General features: G+C 40.1%; 2 protein-coding genes and 1 non-coding gene across 3 annotated transcripts; 1 reads left to right on the forward strand and 2 right to left on the reverse strand.

Moving 5' to 3' along the window:
* Positions 1–1697: 1697 nt before the first annotated feature.
* TRNAH-AUG (transfer RNA histidin (anticodon AUG)) lies at positions 1698–1771 on the forward strand. The gene has a single exon. It is a non-coding gene; the product is annotated as a tRNA-His (tRNA).
* Positions 1772–4476: 2705 nt separating this feature from the next.
* On the reverse strand, positions 4477–6552 carry LOC107470130 (uncharacterized). The gene has a single exon (XM_016089510.1). It carries the CDS (start codon positions 6550–6552, stop codon positions 4477–4479), a length of 2076 nt encoding a protein of 691 aa, XP_015944996.1.
* Positions 6553–11077: 4525 nt separating this feature from the next.
* LOC107470129 (uncharacterized) lies at positions 11078–11639 on the reverse strand. Its single transcript, XM_016089509.1, has 2 exons — positions 11554–11639; positions 11078–11447 (listed from the first exon to the last, which is right to left on the reverse strand). Exons 1-2 carry the CDS (start codon positions 11637–11639, stop codon positions 11078–11080), a joined length of 456 nt encoding a protein of 151 aa, XP_015944995.1.
* Between the last annotated feature and the right edge of the window lie 419 nt (positions 11640–12058).

Below are 12058 nucleotides of genomic sequence, written 5' to 3' on the forward strand. Positions count from 1 at the left end.
TTATCATACCTTGAACACTTGCTTACTTACATCCCTTGAGACTTCCTAGTTATTGATCTTTCATTCTTTTGTTTTCTCAAGATTTATTGCATTCTTCCTTTGGCTAAGTGCTCTGTAAGAGGGCGACTCTTTATGATAAGCTTTCAGTCAACACTCCCGAATTAGTTGGTTCAAGGTGCTAGGTGTTGAGACACCCCTAAGGACTTACTCCCTCAAGTTTCTTTCCCTCATACATACACACCACAGGCACATGGTTTGTTATTTTTCTTTCTTGAGACCTTGGTGTCCAGCACCTCTTTGGGTTACTAAGTGTTCTGTAGCAAGGGTTACTCTTGATAGTGGACTTTCAGCTGATAATCTCGAGTTAGTTAACCCAAGTTACCAAGTGATAAGGCACTCCTGAGAGCTTATTCATCCAAGTAAATCCCCTATACATGAATATCACAGACACATGCCTCTATCTTAAACCCTTGGTGCCTAGCATTGTTTCTTATTGGGATCTTATTTATTTAGTTAGTCTCAAAGGATGTGTTTCAAGCATAGGATTCAGGGTAGATAGTTGCCTTCTTTCCTTGTTTGGTGAACCAACTTAGCTTACTAATCTTCCTAACACAAACATATAGAATTTACTTCACAAAATAACTCCACTCTTGTTTTTCATAACATTTCTTTTCATTTGGTTTAAGGGACAAACATACAAGTAAGCAAGATGAATTTGAAAACCAGGGACACTAGACTAGTAATCATAGACTTAACAACAATGAAACTTAAATGCAGAATTGAAAATTCTAAACTACTATGGAAGCATGTTCTATTTCATACATGATTTTTCTTATTTAAAGCTTGAAAAGGTAGAGAACAAGGGAGAACTCCTACTTCCACTCTAAACATTATAATGCAGCAGAGTTTAGTGCAATACAACCTCTTATTGATATCTTATTTCTTTTCCGTCAGCATCCTTCCTGCCTTCTGGATGTAGATGTTTTAAGAGATTGATTGAATTCTTGAGAGAATTTGAGTGGAAGTTGTTTGTCCTCCCAAACAGTTGAGATCTCATTAGCCTGCATGTATACTTAAAAGTTCTTGGAATTCAATTGGTGTGTGAACACCAAACTTAGTTTCCTTCCTACTGAAATAGATTAAATTCATGCAAGGAACCTCATGTGTTTTTATTGAGCAATTGACTACAAAACAGATAGTAAACTATTGTTAGGTGGTTTCCTGATTGGTTGGAGCTAGTAACTAGTCAATCCAAGGGTTCAAATGTGCTCCTTAACACACTCCTTGATGGAGTACCAGCTTAGAATCACACATTCACCTTTGGATTGCTATGGTGTGGAATACCAAACTTAGCTCCTTGCAATATAGAGAAGCCACTTCACCCTTTTATTAAACTATTAGGAAGAGAAAATTACCTTTGGTTAGGTTGCCTCCCAACAAAGCACTTTTTTTAATGTCGCTAGCTCGACAGTTGCTTCCTTACAAGAATTCAAAATGAAAAAGGTCGTCTTATTCAAAACCCCAATTATGAAATCCCTTCTCGCCCACTTCACACCTCGGAACGCACCGTTCTTATAGAGAGAGAGAGAGGCGCTTTCACATCTTCTTAAGCCGAAATGAAATGGCTGGGGAGAGGGAAGGTTCCCTTTTTTTAGTTTTAGGGTACTCCGGGAAACAGATCCAGTGGAGACGGGATGGGGCCTGTAGCTCAGAGGATTAGAGCACGTGGCTATGAACCACGGTGTCGGGGGTTCGAATCCCTCCTCGCCCACAACCGGCCAAAAAGGTAAACTGGATAGTCTTGACCAATTTGAAAGATCATTTAATGTAGTTGAAATAACTGAATTTTGGGTTGTTCGATCAAGTAAGGGAAACTCAATGGAATTCATAACTGTCTAAATGTTTTTTTTATTATCTAAATATTCAAGAATTAAGACCATTCTAATGCCCCTTTTCGCCATGCATAAACTGAACCAACAACTAGGATAAGCACGAAAATTAAAGCTTCTATAAATACGGATATAGTTGAGATGGTACTTCAGTTTGGGGCCCTCCCCTGTGATGCCTAGGTAGTGTTTAAGTCTTTGTCCATTCACTGTGAACGTCCTCTTTGAATCTTCCTCCATGATCTCTATGTGTCCATAAGGTGAGACTTTTGTGACAAGAAAAGGTCCTGACCACCTTGATTTGAGTTTTCCAGGGAACAGCCTCAGTTTGGAGTTGTAGAGGAGTACTTGTTGCCCTTCTTCGAAGTTCCTTGGAGCCAGTTTGAGGTCATGCCTCCTCTTTGCTTTTTCCTTATAGATCTTGGTGTTTTCATAGGCTTGAGACCTAAATTCCTCCAGTTCTTGCAACTGCAAAATTCTTTTCTCACCAGCAGCAATGCTATCAAGGTTCAGCAATTTGAGAGCCCAAAAGGCTTTGTGCTCCAACTCCAGAGGTAAATGACATGCTTTTCCATATACCAGTTGATATGGGGACATTCCTATTGGTGTTTTGAAGGCTGTTCTGTATGCCCAAAGAGCGTCATCCAATTTTTTTGACCAGTCTTTTTTGGATGCTCCCACAGTCTTTTCTAAGATCCTCTTTAACTCTCTGTTGGATATCTCAGTTTGCCCGCTTGTTTGGGGGTGATAAGGTGTAGCAACCTTATGTTTCACCCCATATCTCATGAGGAGGGCTTCTAGGGGTCTATTACAAAAATGGTTCCTCCATCACTGATAAGGGCTCGTGGGACTCCAAATCGGCTAAAGATCTTTTTCCTGAGAAAGTTCATGACCACCTTGTTGTCATTTGTTGGGGTTGCAATAGCTTCCACCCACTTAGATACATAATCTACTGCTACTAGGATGTATTTGTTTGAATAGGAAGTTGGAAAGGGTCCCATGAAATCAATTTCCCACACATCAAATAATTCGAGCTCTAGGATGAAGTTTTGTGGCATTTCATTTTTCTTGGGTAGGTTCCCAGCCCTTTGGCACTCATTGCAGCCCCTCACTAGCTCTTTTGCATCCTTGAAAAGAGTGGGCCAGAAGAACCCACACTGCAATACCTTGGCTGCAGTCCTTTCTCCTCCGAAGTGACCCCCATAGCAAGAGCCATGGCAATTCCACAGGACTTCTCGTCCTTCTTCTTCTGAAACGCACCTTCTAAGAATCCTATCTGAACACTTCTTGAAAAGATATGGCTCATCCCACACGAAATACTTAGCATCATTAATGAGTTTTCTTCTTTGATGTCTGTTGATTCCTGGGGGGTAGATCTCCAGTTGCCTTGAAATTTGCAATGTCTGCAAACCAGGGTGCCTTGTGAACTAACATTAATTGTTCATATGGAAAGAACTCATTTACACTTGTTTCGTGTGTGCTTCTTTTCTCACAAGGGATTCTAGACAGATGATCTGCCACTTTATTCTCCACTCCCTTCTTGTCTCTGATTTCAATTTTAAATTCCTGCAACAACAAAATCCACCTTATCAATCTTGGTTTTGAATCCTGCTTAGGAAATAGATACTTAAGTGCTGTGTGATCAGTGAAATCAATTACTTTAGATCCAATAAGGTATGATCTAAACTTGTCAAATGCAAAAACCACTGCCAGCAATTCCTTTTCAGTGGTAGTGTAATTTTTTGGGTGTCATTAAGGACTTTGCTGGCATAGTATATGACATGTACCAAATTATTTTTTCTCTGCCCTAACACTGCTCCCACTGCAAAGTCTGATGGGTCACACATAAGCTCAAATGACAGGTTTCAATCAGGTGGGGCAATGATAGGGGCTGAGGATAGTTTCTTTTTTAAATTTTCAAATGCTAGCATGCATCCTTGGTCAAATACAAATGGGGTGTCTGACATAAGAAGATTACTCAGGGGCTTGGCTATTTTTAAAAAGTCTTTTATAAATCTTCTGTAAAAGCCAGCATGCCCGAGAAAGCTTCTAATTGCCTTGACATCGCTAGGTGGAGGTAATCTTTCAATTACTTCCACTTTAGCTCTGTCCACCTCAATGCCTTGTTTAGAAACCTTATGACCGAGAACTATTCCTTCTGTCACCATGAAGTGACATTTTTCCCAGTTCAGGACCAAGTTGGTTTCTTGGCATCGTTTTAATACTAAGCCGAGGTTATTCAGGCAATCAGGGAATGAATCCCCAAACACTTAAAAGTTGTCCATGAAGACTTCTATAAACTTTTCTACTATATCTGAGAAGATAGAAAGCATGCATGCTGAAAGGTTGCAGGCGCATTGCATAGCCCAAATGGCATGCGCCTGTAAGCAAACACTCCATATGGGCAGGTAAATGATGTTTTTTCCTGATCTCTTGGATCAACCACTATTTGGTTATATCCTGAATAACCATCTAGGAAGCAGTAGTAAGTATGTCCTGCAAGTCTTTCCAGCATCTGATCCATAAAGCAGAGTGGGAAGTGATCTTTTCTCGTGGATGCGTTGAGTTTTCTATAGTCAATGCACATTCTCTATCCCGTGACAGTTCTTGTAGGTATGAGCTCATTCCTTTCATTAGGCACCACTGTGATTCCTCCTTTCTTCGGAACTACTTGAACGGGACTCATCCATGGACTGTCAGAGATTGGGTAGATTACCCCTGCTTGCCACAGCTTCATGACTTCCTTCTGCACTACCTCTTTAATGGCTGGATTTAATCTCCTTTGGGGTTGAATGGAAGGTTTAGAATCATCTTCTAGCAGTATCTTGTGCATGCATAAGGCTAAACTAATCCCCTTCAAGTCAGCTAGAGTCCACCCAATAGCATCCTTATGCTTTTGCAACACTTGGAGTAATTCCTCCTCTTGTTCTTGGTTGAGAGCTGAGTTTATGATTACTGGAAAGCTTCTATTTTCTCCTAGGTATGCATATTTGAGGGTTGGTGGCAATTCCTTTAGTTCAAGTTTGGGTGCTTCTTTCTCTTCATTCTTTCCTTCTAGTGTTCCCTGGTCATGAACCTCAGCTGTTGCTACCTCTTCGCTCAATGTTGATTCATCTTCTTCTATTAGCTCCTCAATTTCTTCCTCCTCCAGAGTTTCTTGTAATATAGCTTCCACTGAATCCAACCTCATACACTCTCCTAATGAGTCTTGTGGGTAACTCATGGCCTTGAACACATTGAATATCATCTTCTCATCATGCAATCTAAGAGTAAGTTCACCCTTCTGGACGTCAATAATGGCTCCGGTAGTAGCTAAGAATGGCCTTCCCAAAATGAAGGATGCTTTAGCTTCCTCCTCCATGTCTAGCACTACAAAGTCTACTGGAAAAATAAAATCTCCCACCTTTACCAACAAATCCTCCACTATTCCCTGGGGAAATTTGAATGATCGGTCTGCCAATTGTAGGGCCATCCTTGTTGGTTTGACTTCCTCAATCTTCATTCTTTTCATCATTGCTGAAGACATCAGATTTATGCTGGCTCCTAGATCGCACAAGACCTTCTCCACTGTGATCTTCCCTATGATACAAGGGATTTGGAAGCTCCCTGGATCCTTCAATTTTTGGGGTAACTTGTGCTGAATGATGGCACTACATTCTTCGATTAACACCACAGTCTCGTTGTTTCTCCAGCTTCTCTTTTTAGTCATCAACTCTTTCAAGAACTTAGCATAAAGCGGCATTTGCTCTATTGCTTCTGCAAAGGGTATGTTGATTTGTAACCTTTTGAAGATTTCCAAAAATCTTGAAAACTGGCTATCATCTTCCTTCTTCTTCAATTGCTGAGGATATGGGGCTTTTGGAGGATATGATCTCAGCACTTCTTCTTCTCGATGTGTATTATGAGGGATGACTTGATCTTCTTTTTGTTCTATTTCCCTTTTGTCTGAATTCTTCGCTGATGGTATCTTGGAAGTCTCCTTCAATTTCTTCCCACTTCTGAGGGTGATGGCTTGGCATTCCTCCCTTGGGTTTGGATTAATGTTACGGCAGTTGGTTTGGCTAGGGATTTGCTTGAACAGGTAACCGATTTGTGCCTCGAGTTTCTTGATGGCCGCATCTTGATTTTGCATATTAGATCTCACTTCTTCTTGAAATGCCTTGCTATCTTTGACTTCCTTGCATAAACCTTCAAGTAAGGTTTCAATTCTAGAGAGTCTATCCTCAGAGTATGATGGTGGGTTTGGGTTATAAGAGTGAGGATGATCATGCTGGTTTTGATATGGATGTTGAGGAGTGTGGTTAGGTGGTTGTTGATATGATCTTTGTGATGAATGTTGGTGGACAGCATGGTTGTTAAGATTGTGATTTTGACGTGTCTGGTCTTGGCTTTGTTCTTGTTGGTTTCCCCACCTAAAGTTGGGGTGGTTCTTCCATCTTGGATTGTAAGTTTTGGAGTATGGATCATGATTTTGCCTTGGTGAGTTACCAACATAGTTGGCTTGCTCCCATTCACCTCCTTCCTCTGTGTTTACTCCTTCTTGGGTTGATGGTTGTGTGGTGATTGCTGCAACTTGGTTCTTCTCCATTTGCTTTGTGAGGTCAGCTAATTGCTTGGCAATCATCTTGTTCTGAGCTAGCAGTGCATCAACATGGTTCAGTTCCATTACACCTCGAGTGTAGCTCCTCTCAGAAGCATAGAAGTAGTCATTTTCAGCTATAGTCTCAATGACATCTATGGCTTCTTCAATGGTCTTTTTCTTGTTCAAAGATCCCCCGGATGAGTGGTCCACTACCTTCTTTGATTCATACGAGAGTCCCTCATAGAAAATATGCAGCTGTACCCATTCATTGAACATGTCCGGTGGACACCTTCTTGTCAAATCCTTAAACCTCTCCCATGCTTCGTCTCTCCTTTGGGAAAGACTCCAACCATTTAGACGCCTTGTCCCTGAGTGAAAAAGGGAACAAGAGCAATCTGTAAACATCTAGGTGGACGCCATTAGACTTCACAGTGTCACAGATCCGTAGGAAGGTGGTTAAATGTTGATTTGGGTCTTCTTGGACACTTCCTCAGAATGAACAGTTGTTCTGAACAAGGGTGATGAGCTGGGATTTTAGCTCAAAGTTGTTAGCATGTATGGTTGGCTTTTGGATGCTGCTTTCACAGTTGCCTGGGTCTGGGTTGATGTAAGATCCTAGAACCCTTCTTCCTGGCTTAGCATGATTCACATGGCCATCTCTGGCATGGTTATGAGCTTCTCCTTCATGGTTATCCTCCATGATTGTTTCAAATAATTCCTCCTCTTCCTCTGCTCCAACAACTCTTTGCCTCTTGCTTCCCTTCTTTTTCTAAAGAGGGTCCTCTCAGGTTCAGAATCAAAGGATGTTGTGGTCTCCCCTCTTCTACCTGTCATACAACCAGCACAGCTTACAGCAAGAAAGAAATTGTAGAAATTATAATAGTTTAAGTGGTAGTTAGTATGAGTGGTGCAAATTGTCAAACAGTTAGTAGGTTAGTGAACAGAATTGTAAATAATGCGGAAAAATAAAAGGGGAGATAAGGAAAGGGAAGAAGTAACTGTAATTGAAAGTAAATAGCTAAACAAAACGAATCGAAAGGAAAAAAATGCTCAATCTAGTGATCTTCCAACTTAATCATTGTTGATTCAAAATCAATCCCCAGCAACGGCGCCATAAACTTGATGCATGGGAATTTGTCTCTCAACAAATCTCCCTCGGTAAGTATACCGAATTATCTTCAAGTAAAAACTCACAATAGAGTGAGGTCGAATCCCACAGGGATTGATTGGTCAACCAATTTTAATTGGAAGAATGCTCTAGTTGAGCTAAGGAGAAAGTAGATGGTGAATTGCAGAGAATTAAATGGCGGGAAAGTAAATGACAGAAAATAAAGTGCAGAATCTTAAATGGGGAATTAGGGTGATTAGCATGAAAGTAAATAACAAAAAATAAAGAGAATGGGTAAGATCAGAAATGGGGAAATTATTGGGTTTAGGAGGTATTGCATTCTCTGGATCAAGTTCATTCTCATCTCTTCTTCAATTAATGCATTCATTGATCTCCTTGGTAATCTTAAGTGATTGAATCCCAATTTCTTGGCAATCCAATCTCTCTAAACTTGAACAATTGCCCAATTCCTTGATTTAATTGCTCATGAGAAGAGATGAGGTATGGTCACTGATTATACCACATGTATTTCCAAATCAAAGTGTTGGTAAGGTTAAATGTCACAATACCCATCCAAACCCCAATTTGGTCCAACATGAGAAAGCATTTCTGGCATGATCTCCTCATCCCTTTTCCAAGGCTCAGAGGAGATCCAATTATGGAGAGTTTCTTTCCCAAGATAACAATCCAATTAGATGAAGTTCGAAAGCTTTCTAGTAAGATCAAGAGAAAAGAAAGAAGAAGAATAATGAAAACTATGATTGATCCATCAAATTACAACAGAGCTCCCTAACCCAATGAAGGGGGTTTAGTTGTTCAAAGCTCTGGAAAATGGAAATAAAGAAGAGGAAAGATACATTCTAACTCTAGAAGTTGCAGAAAAGTAAAAATATACAGAGTGTAGTTTTCTCCAATGTTCCAATCCCTTTTCTAGTTCAAAACTACTCCTATATATACTACTCTTCTTGGTCTTCTAGTCAATTCTGCAAGTCTTGGATATGGGCCTTTGATCTTAAGTTGAAGCAGTTGGAAATCTTCAGTGGGCTCAGCTTTAGTTGCAGAGAGAAAGTGATGTAAGCATGGACTTTGGCTTGGGACGTTAGTGGCGTTAACGCGAGAACGTTAGTAGCAATCACTTTTCTCACTAACGTTCCCCTCATATGACCCACGTTAACTCAAACGTTAGTGGCACTAACGTGGCCACTAACGTTGCCTTACAACCCTTCGCAAGCGTTATTGGGACCCACCTTTCCCAATAACGTTGCATTGTGCCCTTAGCCCCCCACGTTAGAGCTCACATTAACTAAGTTAACGTGGCTGTTAACGTGGTTATGTCTCATCTTCGCAAGCGTTATTGGGACTTACCTTTCCCAATAACGTTGTCTTGTGCCCCTAGTCTTCATGTTAGAGCTCACGTTAACTAAGTTAACGTAGCTCTTAACGTGGTTATGAATGACATCCCAACGTTAGTGACAAAGGTGAGTGTCACTAACGTTGGCTCATCAATTTCACTCCACGTTAACTTTCACGTTAGTTGTCTCAACGTGACCACTAACGTGGGCAATGCAAGCTTGGTCCAACGTTAGTGACAAAGGTGAGTGTCACTAACGTTGGCATTGTTCCTTTCTTCCACGTTGGAGTCCACGTTAACTTAGTTAACGTGGCTCTTAACGTGGTTCATTGCCACATCTTGGAGCATTAGTGGTGATCACAATTACCACTAACGTAGGAGTCTTTTTTTCTCTCCACGTTAACTACCACGTTAATGTAGTTAACGTGGCAATTAATGTGGTTCATGATGGCTTCGAGGGCGTTACTGGTGTTCACTTTTCTCATTAACGCTGTAGGCTTATCCCCGTTCCACGTTAGTACCTACGTTAACTAGGTTAACGTGGATGCTAACGTGGCTCTTCCTTGCTTCTTTTGTCCTGAAATTACACAAATAAAGTGCATCAAAACTCTAATCCAATTCATGAAATCATGCATCATCCATATTAACATTCAATCTTTGCATAATTCTCATGAAAATAATGTAAAATTCACAATATTTGTCTAAATCAAGATGTAAGTGTTCTTTTACCTAAAACTTGCTTATTTCCTAAGAAAATGCATGAAACTACACTAAAACAGAAAAGAAAAGGTCAGTGAAACTGGCCTAGATGCCTTGGCATCATCCTCTAAAACTTGGACTTTGTCACCCTTTTCGGGTCCAAACCTGCATTTTTTTCAATTCAACATACCCTTCTTCATCATCATAACAATCACCGCAATAAATCTACCTTAGATCAACAATTATACTCTTACAATATTCGGATCTAACAACCAAAATTCAACTAAGAATCATAGTTCACAAATCCTAGGCTTTTAACACAAAATACCTCATTATCACAATAACCTCCACAATAGTTATACCTCAAATCAATAATTCACCAAATCACTAGTTAATCAACAAGCAGCAAACCAACCATGTTCATCAACAGGATACTAAGTATTAAATATACACATGCAATCCAACTTATCCTATGGTCATCTAGTCTAAGTTTTCACAGAATATTATATATTAAATGCAAGAAACCTAAACCATACCTTGGCCGATTCTCACGTAGCCACCAAAATAATTCACTCACAACAAACACAGCTCCAAAGCCCAACAAAATACTACTACCCAGCCTCCACCAAAAATTCCAACGTCAACAATTTCAAGCTCAAATTATTTATTCACAACCTAAGACACATTCATAACATATATATACCTAATTTAATTCCCAAATCACAAATTCAAAATATTTAGATAGAATTATTATATCCTCACCTTATCCAAGCTTCACATAAGTAAGAGTGAATATTTTTCTCAAGCTAATTGGATCCTTAAACATCAAAGAACAAAGAAATTCAATACCTCTACTTAATTTCCCAAAAATTGGGGAAGAAGAGGCTGAGAATAAAATAACGAGTTACCTATGAAATTGTTCAGGTAGAAATGTAGAGCTCGACGCGGTGGACGCGTGGTCACAAACAGTGCGACGATCGGAGCTCGGACAGAGAAGTTATGGCGTTCGGAGTTCACCGTAAGGGTTTACAGTGATTTTTGTTCTCTCCTCCCCTGTACGTACTTTAGCTTTGTTTCAGATGAAATGAGGGAGAAGAAAGCCTTGGGTTCATTTAATAGGTCGGTCTGGTTGGACCGACAGCCCAGTTTGGGCCCAGTTCAACCGGTTCGTCCCGTTCGGTCCAATCTTGGGCCGATTTTTTCAAAATTAGTGTCAAAATTCACGTTTCGATGAGCTCTATCCTAATTTGATATAATATTTGTGTTTCTAATCTTCCTTTTTAATAACTAATTTATTGACTAATTACTTACTAATTTAATCGGGGTTTACATCCTACCCACCTAACAAAGAATTTTACCCTGAAAATTCCAATTCAGTTACCTGAAAAGAGATGTGGGTAGTCCTTTCGCATATTTGATTCGAGTTCCCAAGGTTGTTCCTCGATACCAGCTCAACTCCAAGCTACTTTTACCAATGATACTTCCTTCCCACATAATTGTTTAACACTAGTGTCATCAATTCTCACCGGAACTACTGGAAGTGTTAGATCTTCTTTTATTTGAATTGGTTCTAGTTCTAGAACATGACTTACGTTAGGAGTATACTTCCGAAGCTGTGCTACATGAAACACGTCATGTAAGTTCGAAAGATACGGTAGTAAGGCGATTCTATAAGCCACTGGTCCAATTCTCTTCAGGATCTCAAATGGTCCAATATAACGGGGATTCAGTTTCTTAGTCTTAATATCTCTTCCCACTCCAGTAGTTGGTGTAACCTTTAGAAAAACATGCTCTCCTTCTTCAAACTCCAAAGGCTTTCGCCTTTAATCAGCATAACTCTTTTGATGGCTCTGAGCTATAAGCATTCGACTATGAATCTTCTTTATCTGTTCAGTAGTTTCAGCTATCATCTCAGGCCCTAACAAACTTCTTTCTCCAGTTCATACGAACATAGTGGAGACTGACATTTTCTGCCATATAGAGCTTCATACGAAGCCATTCCGATGCTCCCATGGTAGCTATTATTATAAGCAAATTCCACTAATGGCATATACCGATCCCAGCTCGCCAACTGGTCCAAAACACAAGCCTTTAACATATCTTCTAAGGTCTAAATAGTTCTTTCTGACTGACCATCTGTCTGAGGGTGATACACAGTACTCAAGCTTAACTGAGTCCCAAATGCACACTAAAAAGCTCCCCAAAACCTTGATGTAAAGCGGGGATCTCTGTCAGATATAATGGTAGAAGGCACACCATGTAACCTGACAATCTCTTTGATATACATTCGAGCCAATTCTTCCATTGTGCAACTTATTTGGATAGGAAGAAAGTGAGCTGATTTTGTTAGTCGATCCACAACTACCCAAATAGCATCACAACCAGAATGGGTTATAGGCAACCCTATCACAAAATTCATTGCGATAATTTCC

This window comes from Arachis duranensis, chromosome 10 (genome assembly GCF_000817695.3).
Source record: "Arachis duranensis cultivar V14167 chromosome 10, aradu.V14167.gnm2.J7QH, whole genome shotgun sequence".
NCBI classification, from domain to species: domain Eukaryota; kingdom Viridiplantae; phylum Streptophyta; class Magnoliopsida; order Fabales; family Fabaceae; genus Arachis; species Arachis duranensis.